Source organism: Hypanus sabinus, chromosome 21 (genome assembly GCF_030144855.1).
Source record: "Hypanus sabinus isolate sHypSab1 chromosome 21, sHypSab1.hap1, whole genome shotgun sequence".
In the NCBI taxonomy this organism is placed as follows: Eukaryota; Metazoa; Chordata; class Chondrichthyes; order Myliobatiformes; family Dasyatidae; genus Hypanus; species Hypanus sabinus.
The window spans coordinates 14382053-14407639 of record NC_082726.1 but is presented as its reverse complement, the minus strand read 5'-3'; the positions used below and the strand labels follow the sequence as shown (position 1 = coordinate 14407639).

General features: G+C 38.5%; 1 protein-coding gene across 8 annotated transcripts in view; it reads left to right on the top strand.

The window, feature by feature from the left end:
- herc1 (HECT and RLD domain containing E3 ubiquitin protein ligase family member 1) overlaps positions 1-25587 on the top strand; it is a 281806-nt gene that overhangs the window by 84371 nt on the left and 171848 nt on the right. For all 8 annotated transcript variants that reach the window (XM_059946004.1, XM_059946010.1, XM_059946008.1 and 5 more), the window contains 5 exons: positions 745-872; positions 4421-4565; positions 22618-22789; positions 22879-23013; positions 24042-24207. In XM_059946004.1, coding sequence (XP_059801987.1) covers positions 745-872; positions 4421-4565; positions 22618-22789; positions 22879-23013; positions 24042-24207 — 746 coding nt within the window. The remainder of the gene's footprint in view (positions 1-744; positions 873-4420; positions 4566-22617; positions 22790-22878; positions 23014-24041; positions 24208-25587) is intronic.

Here is a 25587-nt window from a genome sequence, read left to right as displayed (position 1 = left end):
CTTTTTGTGAGGAAAGTATGTCGGTTATAGAAAGACTGGATAATTTTCGGTTGCATATGCGAAAAGAATTGGTGAGGACAGGGTCAGATTCATTTGTCCCCTAGTTTTTCACCTTTCTCTCGCCACCAACTGTAGGCATCTACAGCTTTCAGAACTTATTTAACGTGTTCAGTACAGCGGATACTGAACCGTTCTTGGTGATGAACATTGAATCTCCCTCCCAGAAGCTGTTCCATGCTATGGGGCTGTTTCATGAATGGAGTTCGGTATGAATATTGTGTGGTGGGTGGCAATGAGAAGGTTTCTTTGTTTATAGTCTAAGGATGAAAGATTTCATGGGATGTGGGATAGGAAGGCAACTAACTCAAATAACCACGTGTTACAACAGTGGTGTGCAGAAGAGCATCTCTGAATCCACAGCACGTTGAACCTTGAAGTGGGTGGCCTAATAAAGTGGCCACTTGGTGCATCACTGTGCGCATTTGGCGCAGATGAAATGGCAGTGTGATAAGGTGGTCTCGGGTGCTGATGATAAAGTAAGGTTCTGAGTTCAGCTGTTAGGCTTCGCAAATCCTTGTAGAACACTTCTTACTCCATTTGTCAATCAAGTAGTTCCCTTGATAAAGCAGGCTGTCTTTCTGATTCACTGTCTCAATAGATTGAAGTGTAAGGGATTGTATTGACAGATATATTGAACATATCTGCATATTTCTTGGTAATTATTTACTTGATTTATCTTACTAGGTAAACTGGGTCATGGTGATACTAACAGAGTTTATAAACCCAAGGTAATCGAAGCCTTGCAAGGAATGTTTATTCGGAAAGTGTGTGCTGGAAGCCAATCTTCACTTGCTTTGACATCAACAGGCCAGGTTAGTTATTCTGAATAACCTTTTTCATTTCAGTTATTTTTGCTTTCAGAAAGATTAAGTAGTGAGTATTGATATATTACCAAATAATTTCATGAGCATGAAACTTTATCTTTGGAAGGTGAACAGTAGGGCAAGGTAGAATCTAGCAATGTCTCCTTTTTCCACCTGTACATCACCTGTAAAATATCAGCAATGAGGATGGAGATGAATGAAGGATTTTGGGGATAATTTCAGTTTGTTAAATGTAGTTCCAGCCAAATATGTAAATTAGATAATGTCTTGAGCAACATGATATTGGTCTTTGAACTAAATCTTTTAAGCTAAATGCCCTGTAATGAAGTTTTATTATTTTTGGTCTTCGATGCACTTCATTCTTCAGCAAAGTTGCCTCATTTTATGTAACGTTCTCTTACATTTTTCATTAGTATTTACTTTATTGCTCTTGTTTTGTATTTAATATTTCAGTAATATTTGAGCAATCTTGTATATATTAGTTGATTAAGCATTCTTGTTTGTTTAAATAATGAGTTTAAATATAAGGATTATATGCATAAAAATGTGAACAGCATACTTCATGCTACCATGTGATATGTGTGCACCTTGCTTAAAGAACAAACCAAGACTTGCTTCTCTTTGCTCTCGTTTTCCTTTGAATTGGTTTAATATTTTGGAGTTATAAAATGTAATAGCTCTTACAATTTTTTTTACAGTTTTTTTTCAATTTTCCTATTCTTCCTTTATTTCTCTCTTTTTGTCATTGTCATTTTCTCACTGTGTTTGACATGCAGATTACTTGTCTCTAGATTGGTGAGTGTGACTTAAGGGCTTGTTCCTGTGTTGTGCAACTTTTTGAGATTAGTTTGTGGTTCCCCCCTCCTCCCTCCACCCTTTGGATGTTGCAAGTGTTTCAGGCAATTTTTCTTATGGATTTTAATTTTCAATCGATTCATCCTCGCCCCTTTCCTACTTTTAACTCTCATTTAAAATTTTCCAGTAAACTTACCTGTATTGCTGTTGAGTTTACTCTTTGTTTTCATTTCCAAGTCTGTGGCAGTATTTTGAGATGGAAAATCATGGGTCTGGGAGAACTATTTTTCAGTTCCCTGTGGTTTTGTTTGTTTATTTTGGGCAGATATGGGCATTGTGACAGGACCAGTATTGAATCCCAACCCTAAATGCCTTTGAATTGAGAGACATACTGTGCTATTTCACAAGGCATTTAGGATCAGCTATGTTCATGGCTTGGAATCACATGGTGACCAGATTGACTGATGTCCTTAAACTGCCAAGTTCGAGTTGATCAGAAAAGTGAGCCTGTAAAGGCCAAGGGAAAGCCAAGCGTTGATGAGCAGTGGAAAGAGGGGAGAGTCCATTTAAGGTGGTGGAAGTGTAGAAAGGATGTACTGAGCTGAGCATTGGTTGAAGATTCAGAGCAAGAAAGAAAGAGGGATTAGCAAATGGGGGTAAAATTAGTAGCTGAAAATTTGGGTCTCAACAACAATAACTGTTCACTTAATAATTTGTTACTTGGTATCTGCCGTGTTGTATGACTTGGCTGATCATGGTCTTTCCATGACCATGATTGGTCTTGGCAATTTTTTCTGCAGAAGTGGTTTGCCATGGTCTGCTCTGAGCAGTGTCTTCACAGGTCGGGTGACTGTAATCAGTATCAATATTCTTCAGAGATTGTCTGCCTGGTGTCAGTGGTCACATAACCAGGACCTATGATGTACACCAGCTGCTCATATGACCATCCACAACCTGCTCTCGTAGCTTCACGTGACCCTGGTCGGGGTTGGGGGGGCACTGCAGAGGGCTAAGCAAATGCGACATGTTGCCCAAGGGTAACAAGCTAGCGGAGGGAAGGAGCTTCTTACACCTTTAGTAGAGATGTATCTTCATTCTGCCACTCAAAAATAGTATACTAAACCTTATAAAAACAAGAGGTTCTGTAGCTGCTAGAAATCTCGATTAACACACAAAATACTTTAGGAATGCAGCAAGTCAGTGCAGCCTCTATAGAGGTGAATGAGCAGTCAATGTTTTGGGCTAAGGCCTTTCATCAGTATTGGAAAGGAAGGGGCACAGAAGCCAAAATAAGAAGCTGGGGGAGGGGAAAGGAGTAGAAGCTGGCAGGTGATGGGTGAGACTAGGGGAGTGGGAACATGAATAGGTGGGGAAGGGAGGAATAGAAACATAGAAAATCTACAGCACAATACAGGCCCTTCGGCTCACAAAGTTGTGCCGAACATGTCCCTACCTTAGAAATTACTAGGCTTACCCATAGCCCTCTATTTTTCTAAGCTCCACGTACCTATCCAAAAGTCTCTTAAAAGACCCTATCGGATCCGCCTCCACCACACTTGCCAGTAGCCCATTCCATGCACTCACCGCTCTGAGTAAAAAAAAACTTACCCCTGACATCTCCTCTGTACCTACTCCCCAGCACCTTAAACCTGTGTCCTCTTGTGGCAACCATTTCAGCCCTGGGGAAAAAGCCTCTGACTATCCACACGGTCAATGTCTCTCATCATCTTGTACACCTCGATCAGGTCACCTCTCATCTTCCGTCACTCTGAGGAAAAAAGGCCGAGTTCACTCAACCTATTCTCATAAGGCATGCTCCCGAAATGAAGTTTGAATGAAATAAGAAGTTGGGAAAAGGATAGGTGGAAAAGATGAAGAGTTGAAGATCAAGGAATCTGATAGGAGAGCGTGGTGGGCCATGGAAGAAAGGGTTGGAGGAGAGGCACCAGAGAAGGGTGATGGGCAGAGTAAAAGATTAGAAGGTAACTGGAATGGGAAAAGAGAAGGGAGAGACATGAAATTACCTTCCCACCACCCTCCCACCTGATGCTGCCTGACTTGCTGAGTTTCTTCAGCAATTTGTGTGTATTATAAAAATAAAAATAGTTCTTTGTGTATTGTTTTGCAGAATTGATGTACGATTGGAAAATATTTTTACAGTGGAATAGCTTGGAATTTAAAACCATGGTACAACGAATACACTGCTTTTCTTCCCTACAATAAAAAAAATTGATCTTGCTTCAGGTGCAAGAAATTAATTGAATCAATATGATATTTCCTTCCTTAGCACATTAGATGGTCTTTCCTCTCTGTAGTTAAAAGAAATGCAGTGTTCTTTCTTCACTTTAACAGTGAGTATGTAGTTCTTGCTGAATTTATTGTTGGTGCAGCGATTGCCAAATTAAATGTCAAGTGGCTCGCGCCTGAAACTAGTTATCTCTAATTTTCAAGTTCCTTTCCCTCATGGTCCTTCTGTCTTGCTTGCAGACACAATGTTTAAGGTAGGCAGCATTAAAACATGTTTAAGCATTCCCATCTCTCTGGAGCAAAGTAGGTTATTTGGGGATACAACAAATAAATAAACATTGTCTTTTATTTTGATTTCTTAATTTGTTTGCCTGATTTGTAGCAGCAGTCTCTCATTATACTCAAATGCTGACCCATCTTTTAAAGTTGCAATAAAATGTTGTGCTGTGGGTTGATTTTGCTATTAGGTAATTTTGCTGTATTTTACCTGTTAGGTATATGCTTGGGGCTGTGGTGCTTGTCTTGGATGTGGCTCTTCAGAAGCTACTGCTTTGAGACCCAAACTTATTGAGGAACTAGCTACCACAAGGATAGTTGACCTCTCAATAGGTGACAGCCACTGCTTGGCTCTTTCACATGGTAAGTAGAGAATTGACCTTTACTCAATTTAAGGCTTAATGCAGGCTAGAATGCTGAAGGAATTCAGCAGTTCATGCAGCATCATGTGTTGTGCTTTTGGAGTGAACTATCTCTGGTCTCTTGTGTCTCCTTTTAAAAAGTAGCTGTAAGTTCTAAAACCAGCATGCCTTTTTTTTGATATTCTACCATAAATGCTTTCTGTAACTTTTGCCACTCTGTGCTTTGAAAATGTGGCTCCTTCCAATATGATCAGAATATTTTTGTTATGAAGACTTGTTAATTACTTTGTTTTTTTAATTAGTTTTTTTATACATTTTACAAATTAAAAAAAACCCAAATCAGAATGAGGAACATTAATACAGTGCAAAATTAAGCATACAATGACAATATGATACAAAGAAAGAGAATTTTTAAAAAAAGCACCTAAATTGAAGACAAGTAAACTTAGTATCCTCCCCCAACCCCACAACACAATAAAAAAAACTTCAGACCAACCACAACACAATACAGAGAATATAAATCAGGACAATCAAACTCCCAGACTATGAATACACTTAGCAACAGAGGAAATAATGCCTACTACCAGAAAAAAACAAAGGGAGCTGAAAGCAAGGGACCGAGAAAAAGAAAAAAAAACCCTAGTCAAGAGGAAGGTTATGAAAGTACTCGATAAAAGGTCCCCAGACCTTATGGAACTTTAGATCCGAATTAAGAACTGAATAATGGATTTTTTCGAGGTCCAAGCAGGCCATAATGTCGTTAAGCCATTGAGCATGAGTGGGCGGGGCAACATCTCTCCATCTAAGGAGGATCAAGCGTCTAGCCAGGAGAGAGGCAAAGGATAATATTCAGCATTTGGTCAGACTCAGACGTAAATCTGTCTCGCCCCAGAAACCGAACAAAGCAATTAAGGGGTTTGGTTCTAGGTGCTGATTCAGAATATATGATAACGTAGTGAAGACATCTTTCCAAAATTTCTCCAAGCTAGGACAGAACCAATACATAAGAATGAGAGAGGCCTCGCCCCTCTTGCATTTATCACAGAGCGGACTAATGTTAGGGTAGAATTGAGATAGTTTAGATTTAGACATATGGGCTCTATGAACAATCTTAAACTGTAAAAGGCAATGGCGAGCACAAAGAGAGGTTGAGTTAACCGATTTGAGAATCGAGTCCCAACTCTCATCAGATAAGGAGATATTTAAATCCTGCTCCCTTGCCATTTTAATTTTATCCACAGGGGCCCGTCGTAAGGCTGCTAACTTATCTTGAATAATTGATATTAAACCTTTACCTAGTGGATTAATGAAAAGAAATAAGTCCATAGCATTTTTTGCCGGCATTTCAGGAAAGTTAGGAATTAAAGGAGCAATGAAGTGTCTAATTTGGAGATATCTAAAAAAATGAGCATTGGGCAGATTGAACTTAACAGAGAGCTGCTGAAAAGAAGCGAAGCGATTATCGATGAAAAGATCTTCAAAATGCCTAATGCCCTTCCTATACCAAACATGGAATGCTGAATCGTACGTAGTAGGTAGAAAAAGGTGATTATGTACGACAGGGCTGGAAACGGAAAAACCATGGAAACCATAGCATTTCCTAAACTGAGCCCATATACGTAAAGTGTGTCTAACAAGAGGGTTAGCTATTAATCTGGACAGACTACTAGGGAGTGCAGAGCCAAGAAGTGCAGAGATAGATAGTTCTTTGGTGGGCTCAACTCTATTGGGTTGGCCATGGAAAAAAGACCAAAAGGTAGCACAACGTATATTAGCTGCCCAATAATATAAACGAAAGTTAGGTAAAGCCATGCCACCCTCTTTTTTAGGTTTTTGGAGATGGATTTTACTAATTCTAGAGCGCTTATTCTTCCACAGATATGACAAAATAATAGAGTCTAAGGAGTCAAAAAGTTAATTATTTTGTTAGATGGAATTATGAGCATGTTTAGCTTTATTAGAGAATTACTACTTAATTTTTTTCATAGTTTTATTATCTCATTAACTAGGAGTTTACATCTCATGAAACCACTAATTTTGAATGTTAATTCTGAAAATACAGATGATCATACATACCAAAATTAAATGTCATAATTATGTAACCTGTCCTACTTTAGTATGCAAGCACTGGCTGATTTTTATTTACAAATAGTACATCTCATTTTGTTGTGTGGCTCAATACAGACTGAATGAGACAGCAGTTCTTGCTCAGAAATGGTTAACATTTAGCCTTGAAAATCATATAATAGTACTTACCACTTTACAAAACTTAATTTGAATTTATTAATGTATTATTGTAAAATATTTTTGGTTAACTGGATTACCAATTCATTTTATTCCCTTCAGGTGCATAAATTTGATTAATCAGACTGGTTCTTCCCTTCTCAGCACTTCTAGACAACTGAGAGGGAAATTATTTTTTTACTTACGGCCTAGAAATTTGTTTGATGGTATTGGTATTGAGATAGTTGATCTCTATAGTTCAATTATTGCAGTGCAATGCTCAACGCATTCTACATGATTGACAGTGGACTTCTATTGAAGCAAAACACTTCTAACCACCATTCTTTCTTTTTCAATCTTTTTATTGAGTTTCATATATATATAAAAAAAACATAACATAATAATGAATAGGTTATGAATACAATAGACTTGAAATTGCATTAGTAATAAGATAACAATATCCTATTAAACATCGACAAAAAAATACATTAATCAATCAAGTCTATATAATTATATATGAAAAAAACCAAAAATAATCGTCAAAAGAAAAAAAATTGAAAAATATATAAAAAAATATATATTGAGGAAAAAAAAACACTAAACTAAACTAACATGGGCAATAATAACAGTTTATAAGTATATGATAGTGCCAAAAAACTCCGGAACTCCATACCTGAACAAGAATAAGTAGAGAGAAGGTCTGGAAAAGGCCAAATTAATTCATATGGAAATGTCGAATGAACGGTCCCCAAGTTTCTTCAAATTTAATTGATGAGTCAAAAATAGTGCTTCTAATTTTTTCCAAGCTCAGATAAGAAATAGTTTGAGAAAACCACTGAAACGTGGTAGGAGGATTTACTTCTTTCCAGTTTTGTAATATAGACCTTCTGGCCATTAATGTTACAAAAGCAATCATTTGTCTGATGGAAGGGGAAAACTGATTACCATCCTCATTTGGTATACCAAGAATTGCAGTAATAAAATGAGGTTGTAAATTGATATTCCAAATTGAGGAAATGGTAGCAAATATGTCCTTCCAATAGTTATGTAAAGTGGGACATGACCAAAACATGTGGGTCAATGAAGCCACATCTGAATGACATCTGTCACATTGAGGGTTAATATGAGAATAGAATCGAGCAAGCTTATCTTTAGACATATGAGCTCTATGTACAATTTTAAATTGTATTAAAGCATGTTTAGCACATATAGAAGAGGAATTAACCATTTGTAAATTTTTTTCCCATTTATCTGTTGATATATTATATCGAAGTTCTTTTTCCCATTCTTGTTTAATTTCTGGTTGTATCTTCATAATCATATTATAAATAAAAGCTACTAATCCCTTCTGACAAGGATTTAAGGTAAAAATCAAATCTGAGAAATCCATTGAAGTTGAATTGGGAAAAGATGGTAGAACTTTATGTAAAAAATTTCTGATTTGTAGATATCTGAAAAAATTAGATTTAGGTAATTTAAATTTGTTGGAAAATTGGTCGAAAGACATCAAAGTACCTTCAAAAGAAAGATCACGAAAACATTTTATACCTTTCCTTTTCCATATGCTAAAAGCTTGATCTGTCGAGGAAGGTTTGAAAAAAAAATTAAGTAAAATAGGGCTATCAAGAACAAAATTTTTCAAAGTAAAAAGCTTACGAAATTGAAACCAAATTCGTAATGTATGTTTGATAACAGGATTAGATATCTGTTTGTTGAATTTAACTAAATCAGCAGGAAGAAAAGAACCAAGAACGGAGAATAGAGAATATCCCTTTACCTCATCGCATTCCAAATTTACTCACTGTGGGCACAATGGTGAATCCAAATCTAATTTCCAATACATTAGGTTACGAATATTATTCGCCCAATAGTAAAATCTAAAGTTAGGTAAAGCTAAGCCACCATCTTTTTTAGATTTTTGTAATTGCCTTTTACTTAACCTGGGGTTTTTATTTTGCCACACAAATGAGGAAATTTTTGAATCAATGTTGTCAAAAAAAGATTTAGGAATAAAAATTGGTAAGGCTTGAAATAAATATAAAAATTTCGGTAAAATCATCATTTTAATAGCATTAATCCAACCAACTAATGATAAGGATAAGGGAGACCATCTTGTAGTAAGTTGTTGAATTAGATGAAGCATAGGTAAAAAATTCAATCTAAATAAATCTTTATATTTCTATGTAATTTTTATACCTAAATAGATAAAGTTATCAGTAACAACTTTAAATGGTATCCTGTCATTCAATAAAGTTTGCGCGTTTAAGGGGAATAATTCGCTCTTATCCAAGTTTAATTTATAACCAGAAAAACTACCAAATTGAGCCAACAAGGATAAAATAGCGGGAATAGACCTGTCAGGATCAGAAATATATAACAGCAAGTCATCAGCATAAAGTGATAACTTGTATAATTTCTCATTACGGGTAATACCAAAAATATTAGGAGATTCACGAATAGCAATGGCTAAAGGTTCTAATGCGATATTAAATAATAAAGGACTTAAGGGACAACCTTGTCTCGTACCATGAGATAATTGAAAAAAAGAGGATCTATAATTATTTGTAAGAACAGAAGCAACAGGTTTAAAATATATTAATTTAATCCATGATATAAAATTAGGACTAAAATTAAAATTTCTCAATGCATTAAATAAGTATGTCCATTCAACTCTATCAAAAGCTTTTTCAGCATCTAATGAAATAACACATTCTGGGGTTGTGGGTGATGAAGTATAAATTATATTAATCAATTTTCTAACATTAAAAAAGGAATAGCGATTCCTAATGAAACCAGTTTGGTCTTCTGAAATAATCTGTGATAGTACCTTTTCTAATCTAATGGCTAAAATTTTTGTAAGAATCTTAGAATCTACATTTAATAATGATATAGGGCGATAAGATGCACATAAAGTAGGATCTTTATCTTTTTTAAGAATTAGAGAGATAGTAGCTTCATAGAAAGATTGAGGTATTCTCTTCTTAGCAAATGCATCATTAAAGATTTCACATAACCAAGGGGAAAGCAAAGAAGAAAAAGTTTTAAAAAATTCTACAATATAGCCATCAGGGCCAGGAGCTTTCCCTGAATTCATTGATGAGATAGCCTCTCCTATTTCGGCCATAGAGATAGGAGCATCTAACAAGCTACGATCTTCATCTATCAGTTTAGGAATATTCAAATTGTTAAAAAAATTATCCATCATGGACAGGTCACCATCAAATTCTGATTGATATAAAGATTTATAAAAATCTTGAAAAGTATTATTGATTTCTTTATGATCAATAGTTAGATTACCGTCTTGTTTACGAATTTTAATAATTTGTCGCTTAGTCGAAATAGCTTTTAATTGATTAGCTAACAGTTTACCAGTTCGATCACTATGAATATAGAATTGAGCCCTGGTCCTAATTAATTGATTTTCAATTGAAGAAGATAATAATAAGCTATGTTCCATTTGAAGCTCAACTCTCTTCTTATAAAGTTCTTTAGTAGGAATCACGGAATAAATCTTATCAATTTCCTTAATTTTATCCACTAATAAAGCAATATCTAAATATCTTTGTTTTCTTTTACCAACGGAATATGAGATAATTTGCCCACGGATAAAAGCCTTAAAAGAGTCCCAAAGTATTCCTCTGTCAATTTCTTCAGTATAGTTTGTTGAGAAATCAAGTCAATTTGCTGTTTTATGTAGGTGATAAATTCTGGGTCTTGAAGCAAAGTAGCGTTAAGTCTCCAAGATCTAGTATTATTGGAAAAGTCCGATAACTTCAAAGGTGCATGATCTGAAATAGTAATAGAATCATATTTACAATCAATAACATCCGTTAATAACCGATGATCAATAAGAAAATAATCAATTCTAGAATAACTATGATATACATGTGAAAAAAATGAAAATTCTTTATCTTTAGGGTTCAAAAACCGCCAAATTTCAGTAATTCCCAAATCAACCGTAAAAGAATTAATAAGTAAGGCTGATCTATTCGGAAGAGTTCGGATAGGTTTAGATCTATCCATGGAAGGATTCAAACAACAATTAAAATCTCCACCCATTATCAACATATATTCGCTTAGATTAGGAAGGGAAGTAAATAAACGTTTAAAAAATTCAGGGCAGTCAAAGTTTGGAGCATAAATATTAACTAGAACCACTTTTCGATTAAAAAGTGAACCAGTTATCAACAAAAATCTGCCCTGTGGATCAGAAGTAATTTCATGATGTGTAAACGAAATTGAGGGGGTCTATAAAAATAGACACACCTCTAATTTTGGCGGTACAATTCGAGTGAAATTGTTGACCCTTCCAGAAACTAAAAAAACGTTGATTATCCTCCCTCCTAATATGGGTCTCCTGTGCAAAAATAATATTAGCGTTCAATCTATGGAATACTTTAAATATTTTTTTACGTTTAATCGGATGATTTAAACCATTAGTATTCCAAGAGATAAAGTTAATAGATTTATCCATCATGCCAATATTAGTTGTGTGTATCATAAAAGGTTAAAAAGACACATAACCCATAATTCAGGAAGAAGGAAAATTGATTCAGGAGCAACCGGAGAACATGACACCTCAACAGTATTTATAATTTAAAGACGGCCCATAAACTAAAAGCAAAAAAATAAAAAGCAAAAGCGTGAAAAAAGATCCCTACCCCCTCCCCCCACCCCTCGAAAGAAAGCCAAGCGGCAGGCGCATAATCTAACACTAACATTACCCCCATTTCAAGATGGCAGCTCCATAAAAAGATTTAAAAAAACTATATAACACCCAGATTTAAATATAGGGTTGCAAAGAAAAAATATATATCAGTCAGAATGAAAAAAAATATAATAAAACAAACAATCATTAATAAAAAAAAGTATAAACATTAAAATTTGAAAGTGTAATATACCTTTTAAAAAAAAATTCCATGTTCAAATACAAAAAAGATGACGTTTCAAAAGCAAAAACTTATGGGAAGAAGAAACAACATTTTGAAAAAGCCATATTACAAAATATAGATGTAAGTTCGGCAATCTATTAAAAAAGTTTAATAAAAAAAAGTTATCAAAATAGGATTAAAAAAAGGATTTAATAGACACTACAATATATAAAAAAAAGACCAAAAAATCCAAAACATTCGTCCCATTTCTAAGTACAGGCAAACAAATAAATGCTTACAAAAAGCAAAGTCTTATGGGAAGAAGAAACGACATCTTGAAAAAAAAAGTAAATCATTATTACAAAATATAAACGTGTATATCCGAAACAGAAAAAAGAGTAAAAAAAAAGATATTATAAAAATTAAAAGAGCATCTATAAACAATGATGACAGTAAAAAAAAAGAAACCAGACCCGTAGATCAGGATAAGAAGTTATAACCCAGCTTCATAGGTTAAAACTTAAAATGAAATGGCATCCTCTCTCCGAAAAATCTTCAACATAACACATAGTTCGTTGCACTAGAAGATAGATATTCTTCAACAAATTTCTTCGCTTTTTCCAGAGTGTTAAAAAATTGCTGACTGTTGTCGTTCAACGTAATTCTAAGATTCGCTGGATACATTAAAGCTTGTTTAAGTCCAATCGAATGAATCTCTGCCATCACTGGTTTAAAAACGATTCTCGCTCTCATTACTTCGAATGAATAATCTTCAACAATTCGAAATGTGTTGCTATTGTGAGAAATCATACCTTTTTTACAAGCTAATCGAATTAAAAGCTCTTTCTCCCGAGGATAATGAAGGCGAACAATCACCGCTCGTGGTTTACCAGTCACAGCCGAAAATCTCGCAATTCTGTGAGCGCGGTCGATAACAGGTTTAGTATGCAAACCTTCATCACCGAAAATTTCCCACAATAATTTAGAGAAAAATTCAGTTAAATCACTGGACTCAGCTTTTTCGGGAAATCCGATGATACGCAAATTCTGTCTGCGAGATCGGTTTTCGAGATCAGTAATTTTAAATTTATACTGATCTATAGTTTTAGCAGTCGACTCTATCTTCTTCTCCAGCGCTTCGATTGTACGTGCTTTTTCACAAATTGATTTTTCAAGAGTCGTGATCTTATCTTCATGCCGCTGAATATCTGATGCCTGCAATTGAAGCTTAGTTTCAAGCGATCTAACAACTGCTTCAAATTCAGATATTTTCGTGGTAAGCTTATTTTCCAAACTTGCCAGTTTACTATCCAATTTACCTTCTAACCTGCCTTCCAAACCCGCAAGTTTAGCATCCAGAAGATTAGAAATTATGTCGATGGGTAAAGGATCCTTAGACGATTTCTTGCTTGTAGCCATTTTAAGTTTGACAAGATTAGATCAAATATTGTTTTAGTAAAAAAAAAGTTAATCAGAAGTAGCAACTCATATGATTAAGTTCAAAAAGATTTGATTAAAGGGTGATTATAGTTGAAAAAATGAAGAGCACCTAAAAGGCAGATGTTTACGTCACCATCTTGAAACTCCACCCCCTCTAACCACCATTCTAGGTGTAAGTCCCAGTTGTTGTGCATCAATGTGATTTTCATGTGAGATGTGTGCCAAGGATGTCTTTCTGGAGCATTGCTCTTTTTAAGAGCTAGACAGGGATATACTGTAATTCCATAGTTTCTGGCCGTTCCCAAGCGTTTTCATTGCTTTGGACTGGTATCCAACCAAGATTAAAATGTAAGATTCACATCCTACCCCTTGTTTGGAATTTGCCTCTCCCACCATAGTTCCTGTGCAGTGCACAGAGGAAAGCATGTAACTCTGAAGATCTACAACAGGATTCCTCAGTTAGTTTTCCACAAGGGCCAAATTATGTCAAGCATGCCAAGCCAAGGGCCAAGATGTCAAGGGTTTTTTTTTCCATTGCGCCAGTAAGTTGTTTTATGGGCAGATGTTGTTGTTGCTGGTATTACCAGCAGCAGCAGCTGCCGCCTAGGATTCTCAAAGCCTGTGTTGTGGGTCACATAAGAAAAAAAATAAGCACTCTTGAAACAAATTAAGTCCAAAACCAACCGTTTAATTATGACTCTAGCTATCACAACTGTCAGCTGTCACATTGAGAACTCATCTGGGGTTTAAAATACACAGTAAACATGGTAATCTTCACCACTTCTCTTCCACACAAAAAGTTTTATTAGTCTTGCCTTTTCCACTGTTTCTGTTCTCTCATTTTATCTGTTTGTTTTTTTTTAATTAAGTTATGTAGCATTTGAAGTATGAAGTGTAGCTATAAATGAAATTATCAGTATTATTGTAGTTGTAATATAATTATACCACAATAAGATTGACAAATGGACAAAAATAAATTGATTCACTCCCATCAGTGAGAGAAGTGACAGCGATGGGATGAGGCAATCCTTTTAATGTCGGGCCTGTATTCTGTTGTGGCAATCCTGAGGCACTGGCTGAGATGTGCATTGGAGAGTCTGTTTCTGTCCTGGTTCTTGATAGAGTTCATTGAAGAAAACGATGACTCACAAATGTACCCAGAGGGGAACAGTGTGAGTAGGAGCATTGCAATAGCTCTCATGTTTTTGAATTGAGCTTGGGGAACCACGTTGATCCAAAAGTCACTCACCCCAACGTCCTTGTGTTGAGCTTTGAGCAAATCAGATGTTCCCATTTCCAAGGCCTCCATCCGAACAGTTGCCTCATCTATGGAAGGCTTCAGCCTTTTGGCCTCTGCAGTCCACTGGCCGTCAGCCGAAACGGAGAACGGCCGTCTCAGGAAGAGGGGGATGTCACCGGAGGGTTTAGGGGAGCTTTCAAATTGTTCCTGAAGTTTTCTGCCAGGCTTGTCACGAAATCCTTCATCGCTGGATCCTCCCGCATTTCGTTCTTCTCGCAATGTTGCTGCAGACGTGGAAAGTGCAACTTTCTCCCGTGAATGTCGTGCGCTCTATGGGTGGGGGGGGTAGCGTAGGTCAAGTGTACGGTGTGGGATGAGGTTAAAATAAATTAGAGCCGCGTGTGCTTTATTTACATGTTATGACAGGTGCGTTCACATAAGTGCCAATGGGTCGGCGCGGCCCAGACATTTGATTCTCACGGTCCGGACCTGGCCCACAGTCTGCCTATTGGGGTTGTCTGATCTACAATATGAAACTTCACAGTGGCAAGCCCATGACTAAAATGATGGTGCAGGTGTTGGGTAACAACCATGTAGCATGCTTTCAGCATACTACAATTGCAAGAACTATTGGTTTCCCTGCACTTCCTCTGTAGTGAAGATGCCTTATTTGCTAAGTTTGTTGTTGTCTTAGTGATCGCTGGTTTTCCAGACTCTAGAATTTTCAGTAATCATTTAATTTGCTCCATTCTCTTAATGGATATGTTTAGGGTAGAATAAGTTACAATGAAGTGTTGCAGTGCTGCAGGTGTTCACCTCTGCTATCCCTACAGCAGTGTACCTCCCACCCGAGATACAAAGCATCCAGTCAACAAACCGTCCTCTGTGGTCAACAGCCTTGAAGCAGGATACTTGAAGACCTTTTTCATCGTTGTTGATTACTTCAACCAGGCCAACTTCATGAGTGTATTACCACAGTACTACCAGTGTGTCTCCTGCCTCACCAGAGGTCCAGATGCCCTGGATCATTACCTTCTCTTTTTGACACTTTGGTAGATCAGGCCACCAGTCTATGCTCCTACTTCCTGCATACAAACAAATGTTGCAACGGGACAGTACAAAACAGAAGCTCCTGCAGTGCTGGTCTGAGAAACAGATGAGATTCTATGTGATTGCTTTGAGTTGGTGGACTGCTCCACTTTCACAGACTTAACTGCCAGCCTAGATGAGGATGAGTATGTCACTATTATCACAGACTTTATCAACAAGTGTGTTGAGCTCTGTGTACCAAAGAGGACAACCGGCTGTTTCCAAATCATGGTGAACCAGGAGATCCATGCTCTTCTGAAATCTAGGTCTGCAGCATTACCATCAGGTGCCTGATCCTTTTAAGAAATTAAGATATGACTGCCATAAAGCTATCGGATGCTAAGAGACAATACCAGTCCAGCTGTCAGCTGCGGCAGGTCTTAAATACCTCAGCAGGTTACAAAACAAAGACTGTCAAGCATCACCAACAAGAGCACGTCCTTTCCCAGCGAGCTTAACAGAACCTATGCATGTTTTGAACTGAAGGGAATGGTTATATCACCACGCACCTGAATCTACAGTCACTGTTGTGGACGTAAGATCAGTTTTCTGGAGGATGAACCTGCAGAAAGCATTAGGCTAAGTCCTTCAATCCTGTGTGGATCAGCTGGATAATTAGATATTTTTTAACCTCTCACTGCTTCAGGCTGTGGTCCCCCCCCCCCCCCCCCCCACCGCTTTAAAAAACCATTATCATCCTGGTACCGAAGAAAAACAAAATAATGTGCCTTAATGATTACCACTTAGTGGTTCTAACATATACCATCATGAGAGGCTGGTCAAGGCACACATCAGCTCCAGGTTTCCAGATAAACTCAACCCACTGCAACTTGCCTACTGCCAAAACAGGTCGATGACGGAAACCACCTTCCTTGGCACTACATTCTACTGCATCTAGACAGTAAAGACACCTATATCAAATGATTGCTTATTGACTACTGTTCTGCCTTCAATACTATTATTCCAAGTAAATGCATCACTAAATTCTGTCCCCCTCTGCAACTGCATCCTTGTCTTTCTGACCAGCAGACAGCAGTCAGTAAGGATAGGAGGCAGCAACATCTGAGCCACAATTATTCTAAGCACTGGTGTTCCACAAGGTGGTGTCCTCAGCCCTCTACTCCATTCCCTGTACGCTTATGTCTGCATGGCCAGGTTTTGCTCAAACTCCATCTACAAGTTGGCAAATGAGACCACTGTATTGTGCCGGAATTTCAAATATTGATGAGTCTGAATACAAGGAGTTAGAGAGCTTAGTGATCGTGTTATGACAACAACCTGCTTTCCTCCCCCACCCCCCATGGTAACAAAAAATATACTTGGTCATTGACTTCAGAAAGGGGAGCAGTGCATGTGAACTTGTTTGCATCAACATTGTTGAGGTTGAGAAAGTTGGGCGGTTTAAGTTCCAAGATGTGTACATCACTAATATCTTGTGCCACTGCCAAGAGAACTCACCAATGCCTCTTCTTCCTCAGGAGGCCAAAGAACTTTGGCATATCCTTGTTTACTCTTATCAATTTAATGATGTGCCATAGTAAGGAGTGTGACTGGATGCATAATGGCTTGATATGGCAACTGATCTGCAAGAAACTGCAGAATCCCTTCTGTGGATTCCTGCCTACACTTATTGCCTCAGTAAATCATCCAGTTTAATCAAAGCCCTTCACCATCCTGGACATTTTGCTTTCTTCCCTCTCCCACAAGGCAGAAGGTTCAAAGAATGAAAGACTGTACCTAACAGGATGGGCAAACAGCCGATGTGCAAAAGACAACAAACTATGCAAATACCAAAAGAAAGAAAGAAATAATCATAAATAATAGATATTGAGAACATGAGATGAATAGACTTTGAAAATGAGTCCATAAGTTGTGGAATCTGTTCGGTGATGGGTTGAGTGAAGTTATCCCCATTGGTTCAAGAGCTTGATGACCGAGAATAATAACTGTTCCTGAACCTGGCTATGTGGGTCTTGAGGCACCTGTACCTTCCTGATGGCAGCAGTTCAAAAAATGGACTCTTGGCCTCTCAGTCTATCTTATTATGATCTTGCACTTTATCATTTAACTGTAGTGCACTCTTTCCAGCACTTCTTTTACATTAAACAGTGCATTAAGCTGGAGTAAACAGTACGTGTGACAAACCTTTTACTGTGTCTTGGTACATATTGACAATAATAAACCAATACTAATATTTTGTGTCCCAGTGTGAAAAAATATTTTCTTCAGCAATATAAAAAAAATTAGGAGCACCCTTAATATTTCTATGACATCTACCACGATGTGCAAATTTGCTCGGTTTTTAAAAAATTTCTTTTCTGTTTTTATCCTGTATTTTTTCCTCTTCTTTACCCGCTCCCTCACCCCTTTCTTTTCCCTAAGTCCCCCTCCTCCCATTGCTATCTATCCCACTTTCTGTGTGCTCTTCCAGCTTTTATCCAGAGTTTAAAAATTTCATTAGTTCTGTCTGCTTGCCACTTACAAGTACAGATCTAGAGCTCTAAGAATGTGTGCCTCGCATGCAACATTTGACCATCAAAGCACGAACTTTGTTCCATAACCTAAGGAAAGATTTCTTGCAGAGCCAGTCTGTGTGCACTTTCTGAGTATTGTTTCTACTTATGTGTGCCAATAATGTGAAAAAAAATGATCTCCCAGAATGATTTCTCAGAAATCTTGAATTAAGTGATGGGCTCACTTAAATTCTAATCCATTCAATTAAGTATACTGCTGTCGCATTGTAACACAGTCAACTTGCATCACAAGCCACTCCCCTCCCTGCAAACTTTAATTACAGCTGAGGCTTTGAGCAAGCATTTGCACATCTTTGTATTTGAAAAATGCTTCTGAAACAGACTATTTTGCCTTGCTGCAATGAAAAAGGAACCTTTGTGCAGTGAATTATTTAACGCCATATGCAATAATCATGATGGGGATAATAGGCATTCATGCTGGGAGATGCTCGGTCACTTTTCCAGTACAATCTGAAATTAACTTAACTGGAAGGCAGTTGAATTTTGCTTTGTGAGATGATCAATTTCCAGAGTCAGGTTTATGTTGTGGAATTTTGTTTTGTGGCAGCAGAACAATGCAAGACTTAACAAAAATAACTATAATTTGCTAAATAAATAGTGCTAAAGAGGAATGGTGAGGTAGTGTTCATTAGAAATCTGTTGGAGGGGAACAAGGTGTTTTTAAAATATTGAGTGTGAGTCTTCAGGTTGCTATACCATTTCCCTGATGGTAATAACACAGAGGTCATGTCCCTGATGGTGAAGGTTTTTAATGACGGATGCTGCCTTCGTGAGGCACCACCTCTTGAAGAGGCCTTCAATGGTGGGGGTTGTGTTTGCATTTATGATATCCTCTGCAGCCTCTTGTGACCCTGTGATGCACCATCAATAACTCTCGGAGACGTGAGGTGAGATATAGGCTTTTATTGGCTGGAAGAAAGAACAAGCAGCAATTGACCACCATACTACATCCCAGATACTGAGGGCAGGGCCCAGGCTCCAATCGCCTTTATACTGGGGTCTGTGGGAGGAGCCACAGGAGCCATCAGTGGGGGGGGGGGGGTGTCCAGACAGGTATATGTAGTTCACCACACCCTGTGCCTTGGAGCCTCCACACTAGGCTGTGATGCAGTTCTCGCTACTGTACAGCTATAGAATTTCAAGAGTCTTTGAAACTTCCCCAAACTCCTAATGAGGTAGAGCCAATGCCATGCTGCCTTTGATTGCATCAATGGATTGTGCCCAAGATTGATCCTCTGAGATGTTGATGCCCTGGAACTTGAAGCTGGTCACCCATTCTACTGCTGATCCCTCAATGAGTACTGGTGTGTGCTCTCCTAATTTCCCCTTCCTGAAGTCCACAATGCTGGGAGGAATATAAACTGCTTTCTGGACTAGCCTCTTCAAACAGCATTTCCCAAGGTTTTAATGAAGGAAGTTTGATTGTAAGACCGTGGTGTTCTATAGTCAGTTTTACTTGCAGAATTTTTTATTATAATTAAGTAATGACATTTTATTGTTCCTGTACAAATGGGTTTCGGGAAAGGGTTGGGTAGCTTCTGAAGGTGTGTAGTATAAGGTTGGGTGCTAGGGCTGAACGAACTGACGTCTTACCTCTGCAATATTTTGGGTAAATTTTCTGTACAAAAGCTTGCACAATCATAATCAAATTCGCAACCAAGTGCGTTTAATTTCCAGATTGACCTATGGGGTAACTGGACCTGTCTAGAAATTTGGACCAAAGAATTGATTAGTTTTGGTGATGGTATATAATAACCAGGTTGCCATCTTAACAGTTAAAAGGTTACATTTTCAAAATAGTAAAGAAAGCTGCCTTTGATGCTGAGATATGTCTTAGAATAGTGGTCTCCAACCCGTCGATCTTTGAGACTTTCCCAGTAGACCCCGAAAAAAAAAGGAAAAATAAATACACAAATACTGTTGAGAGATTGTTTCCAAGTTGCAGGGCTTTAGTTCTGTTCTTTCTGCCCAGTGCGCACGCGTGTAGGTCCCCCACACTACACAGTATACTTCAGTGGTCCCCAACCACCGGACTGCGAGGAAACGATATGATTTGGTGATATGAAACGATATGATTTGGTGATATGAAACGATATGAGTCAGCTGCACCTTTCCTCATTCCCTGTCACACCCACTGTTGAACTTGAACGCCAGTGAGGTCATCATTCGCCTAAGCGCAGTGATACCCTCATGCCAGGGATCACTGGGTGGCCTTGGGCAGCCGGTGGGAAATGCAGTTGCTACTGGTCTGGAGCACGGAAAGATGGGTGCTGCCTCTGAACCTGTTTAGCACACTGAATGTTCGTGGGGAACCCGGTGCTAAAATATTCACAGACCTCATTCAGGCTCAGTGTTTCGTAATTAGAGCGGCTACCTCACTGCGATCTACTGAAAGTCATCCCTCCAGCCAAACTTGCCGGCTGATAGATCCTACAAGGGGGGGCGGGCGTGCCCTGTCGCACTCCTCGCTTGGTCGGTTGCTCTCTCTGGACTGCGACCACCGCGGCCTCGGCACAGGAACCTCTGGCCCTTACCTTGTCTTCTCATCCCACGCAGGACCTGCCGCACCTGGCCAAGGCGTCTGGCGGCCGGCGGGCGGGAGGCTGGAGTTTGGCCTGGAGGCTGTCTAATGAGGCAATGAAGCCCTCTGAGTCCAAGCACCCTGCACTTAAAGACAAATCTGTTCAGTTTTTTCAGTGGAAAAAATGTGAGCAAGCGGGACAGAAGCAAGTGCTGAGAGCCATGAAAACTAAATTGCGGAATAGACTGGACATAAGGAACCTGCTTTGAGTATCGCCGTATTCTGGTCGAGTTTAACACCCCCCACCCCCCCCACCCCTGTCGGCCGGTTCGCAAGAATATTGTCAATATTAAATTGGCCTGTGGTGCAAAAGAGCGTGGGCACCCCTGGTGTTTATACATTATGTCTACTTCTGGGTTGCAGGGTTTTACTTCCGGTCTTTTCTGCCCCGGTGTGCATGTGTGTAACTAATCGATTTGGGGTCGATCTTGCCTTTCACTAAGGCTGAGGTAGGGGATCTTGGGCTTAAAAAGTTTGATGACCACTATCTTAGAATGTGCTGAGACACATCATCAGTGATGTAACCTGTGGTCATTGGGTGTCTCACGTTCTTCAGCCCTTGCCTAGATGACCCAGTCAGGTTTGATAAGGCCTCAGCTAATGTTCCAAAAGCTTTGGTCCATGGGTCACACCTCTCAATGTATAACCATCTGGAGGTACACTTGGCAGCCTCTGTCATAGTCCTGATGGTTCTTCTCTTTGTAGCCTCCTTAATGCCAAGAAGAGAATTGGTTCTGCAAAGAGACCAGTTAGCAAAACCTCTACACCTTACCTCTATAGGCTCACATCCTGGCCTTCACCCTGTCTCTAGCAAAGCTCTTCTAGCACCTGCTATTTGGACGCCTTGTACTTGAGCACTTCCTCAGTCCAGTTCTTCCCAAGGCAAATGTGAGGTCTACCATAACCATCTGCTTTGTGGTTTCTGACAGAATGACCATGTCAGGCCTCAGTGATGATGTGATGAAGTCAAGGAACTTTAATTGCTTGCCAATGTCGACCTTCAATTGCTAATCAGACACCATGTCGGGCAAGTCTTGGACTGAGGCTGTAGTTGATCTCCAGCTTTGACAAAGGCGTTGGGCTTTCTGGGTTAATGGAGGTGTTTACTGTTGTTAATGGCCACGGAGATATTCTCTGCCACTGCCTTCAGCACCTGATCATGGTGCCAGTGGTCACGGCCTTCTCCAAGAGCTTTTGGGCAGGCAGCTGCTGAGGTTGTGTTTCAGGATCCCTCTGCCAGGGCAGGGAGACGTCACGGTGCCTCACTTCTGCCTCAAGCCAAAAGGATGTCATACAGTCTTGTTCATGAACTTGACGTGCTGAGATTCTGCCTGTCGGCTGTTTCAATTCTTTGACATATACTGAGCTTTAATAGAGGGGAAATGTGATAACATGAACTTCCTGTATTTTGCATGTAAGGTAAAGGTGTGAAATGGCAGCATGTGGCCTATTTAGAATTCAGTTTCTGAATTAAGAGATCAAAGGAATATATCTTTATTTTTTGTGATTTGTGATGAAATGTTTATTATTGAATGTATTACGTGTTTCCATCTGGTGTTTTAACAAGTAAATTCCAGTGAAGCTCAAGTTGGCTCGGGCTTTACTGGGTGAATGCGGAAGCTGTGTGATTACTAGCTAAGCTACACTTCCCAGCTGAATCTCAAGCAAGAGGGAGTTGTTGGAGTTCTCCCTAGCAACTGGCAATTTATTCATAGTCATGCACTAGAGACCTAACACACTCAGAATGAGCATTTTATGACTGTTAAGGAAAAAGTTGTATTTTTAATTGCCGTAGTATTATTAATTATTTCAAAATAGTCATGGAATGACAGTACACTTTGGGGTTGAGAATTCTAGAGACTCACCACCACCTGCGAAGAAGTTCCTATAGACATCAATTTTAATGTCTTGCCCCCAATCTTGTAACTATGAAATATATTTCTAATGAACATGAATATAATTTTATTCATTTGTTTTGCATCATTGACTGGATTTATGGTGTTTGGTGAATGATGCAAGACTTTTTAATGTAATTTTATTTTTCATTAACTTACGCTGTCTCATTTTATTTCCAGATAACGAGGTTTATGCATGGGGCAATAATTCTATGGGACAGTGTGGTCAGGGAAACTCTACCGGTCCAATCACCAAACCCAAAAAAGTGATTGCTTTGGATGGCATAGCATGTCAGCAAATCTCTGCTGGAACCTCACATAGCCTTGCTTGGACAGCATTGCCCAGGGACAGGTTAGAATGGATTTTTAAACTTGTTTCAATATTTTTTAAGCTGTTATTTTGACTGACTTCTCAGCACTGCATTAATTTTGTTTTGACAGGCAAGTGGTGGCATGGCATAGACCTTACTGTGTAGATTTAGAAGAAAGCACTTTCTCTCACTTGCGATCGTTTCTCGAATGGTACTGTGATGGCATCAACAGTGAAGTTCCACCTCTTCCTTTCCCGTCTTCCAGGTAGGACTGGCTGTAATGATGTCTGGAGGTTCAGAATTCATGAAATCAAATTGTTGGTGTTGTGAGATATTTGTGGCAAGTTCGCGATTTGGGTTGACCATTTCTTTCTGGGGTACACTCGTAATATTGCTATAAAAGCCTGTTGTAAGCAGAATGTTAACTGTATTGTACCGTGAACATTATTGCTTAGTCACTCATGCTCAATCAGTCAGTAACTAAATGTGTAAGAAAGCAGAATCTGAATGAATTTGGTGCTGGTATGCAATGAACTGATGCAGTTTTATTGCAAGTGGAACATTATTGACTAAGGGTGAATTATACCTGTATGAAGCTCAACTACTTTAGCTTTATTGAAGTGCAATTAAAACAAATACCTCTTTATACACTGTAACATTGAGAAGTGTGCTTTTGTATTTAAGTTGTCTTAAACATAATATGATGGGATTATCAACCTCAGACATGTATAGTACTTATTCTTAATAAGATCCTTTAATTAACCTAAAATGTTGGCCAATGGACAAAGTTAATTGAAGTTGAGGCATGCTATTTTTCTTTTGAATGCTGGCATGGATATATTAGGACTTGAATGTATAATATTAATATGCAAATATTCATACATTCACAGAAAACTTTACTATTTGTTACTTTCATGCACTGGTCCCCAACCACCGGGCCATAGCCCGGTGGTTGGGGACCACTGCTTTAATGGACATATGAAGCTTTCATTTTAAATAGGTTAAAGCTAATTCAAATGAAGTCGTAGTCTATACTATAATCGTAATCTCAAAGGCATTTCTCTTTTTGAAGTTATTTCCAAATATGTCAGCAACAGCACAAATTATTTCAAAAACAATTAAATGGATTTCTAAAACTTTCAGTCTATTTCTCACGGTTAAGCAGAGGATTACATGCAAAGTGATTTTTCTAGTTGTTGATATAGTCTCACTACGCAAATACTCTGTTTTAATGTAAATTAAATTGCTGCATCTCAAATTTGTTTAAATTAAATTTATTATTAATTTTATTAGGGAGCATCATAATTTTCTTAAGCTGTGTCTCAAACTGCTGTCCAACCACCTAGCACTGGCTTTGGCTGGTGGTGTAGCTACCAGTATCCTTGGCAGACAGGCCAGACCATTACGTAACCTGTTGTTCAGACTAATGGATTCCTCTGTGCCAGATGAAATTCAAGAGGTAAGTTGTTGCAGTTCTTTCTTGCTTGGATTTGTTATTGCTCGATGGAGTAAATTCATTTAAATACATGTACCATTGAAAGATGTTTAGACTTGAGTCTACTAATGTAATCTACTTCAAACGATTGTTATGGTGTCAAAAAACTGAGAATGAGTCTGACTGAAGAGCTTCAAGTACTGCATTGTCTCTGAATGACCTACTCCTGCTCATATATCTTATGGTCTTATGTGGGTTTTGAGTTGGAAACTATATAAAGAATTTGAATAAACGTATACATTTGAAAATGGATTTGGTTGAGATTACTGTAGGGCATCTGTGTCTAATTTTTTTAAGTAACTTCTGGGCCAGTTACTGATTTTATTTTTAAATGATTGCTTTCTTAAGCTTTCATTAAGTGACCCACCCTTTGCTTGTGTTTTTTTTTGATTGGGATGGGTTTTGTTTTGATTCCCCTAAAGCTAAGTGGGTCCATGGTGTGCCTGCAGTTAGTATTTAAACCCTAGCCCATGGATGTGTGTTGAGGGACTGTCAACCAATCTGCCTCCTGCTGTACACACAGTGAAGTATCATAATCCCTGTATGTAACATGGGAAACGCAATAGTTTCTGATAACAGTAATGTGATTAGCAATGTTGATTGAAGGATGAATATGAAGGCCACTTAGGAAGTTTTCCTGTTATGCTTAAAACCAGAGGTGTAAAATTTTCCAAAAGATGGCATTTCTCACAGATGGCACCTCCTTCATTTTTGCCTTGAACATTGCAGCCTTGGTTATTTGGCTTGAGTTTTTACATTGGGATATGACCCCATAATTTTCTGACTTGCTCTTTGTATCTTATAACATAAAAGGAGGCTATCTGCCCCAACATGGCAATGCAGCTTCTTAACTTGCTCTATCATTGAATCCATTGACCCTTTCTCCACAGCCTTGCAAATTTTACCTTGCCACATAAAGGTTCAACATCTCTTCCCTGCTTTTATACTCTGTCTCTACTGATAAAGTCCAGAATTGTGTATGTCTTATTAACTGCTTGCCAACCCATTTTCAATGATTTGTGTACATATACCCCCGTCCCTCTAAAGCAGCATCCGTTGTTCTGCCTTGCCTCTCAGTTTCTTGTCAAGTGTACCACCCCACATTTCTAAACTTCATCTGCTGTGCATCTACTCATTCCATCAGACTGTTTATATCCTGAAGCAGGTTATCACACTATTCTTCACAGTCCACAATACTGCCAAGTTTTGTTTCATCGGCAAATTTAGAAATTGTGGCTTGCACTCTGAAGTTGGAGACTTTAATTTAGATTTTCTTTCAGAATGGGCTTGATACCAATCCATGAGGGAAGCCACTATTTGCCTTCCTCCATTTTGAGAGATTAC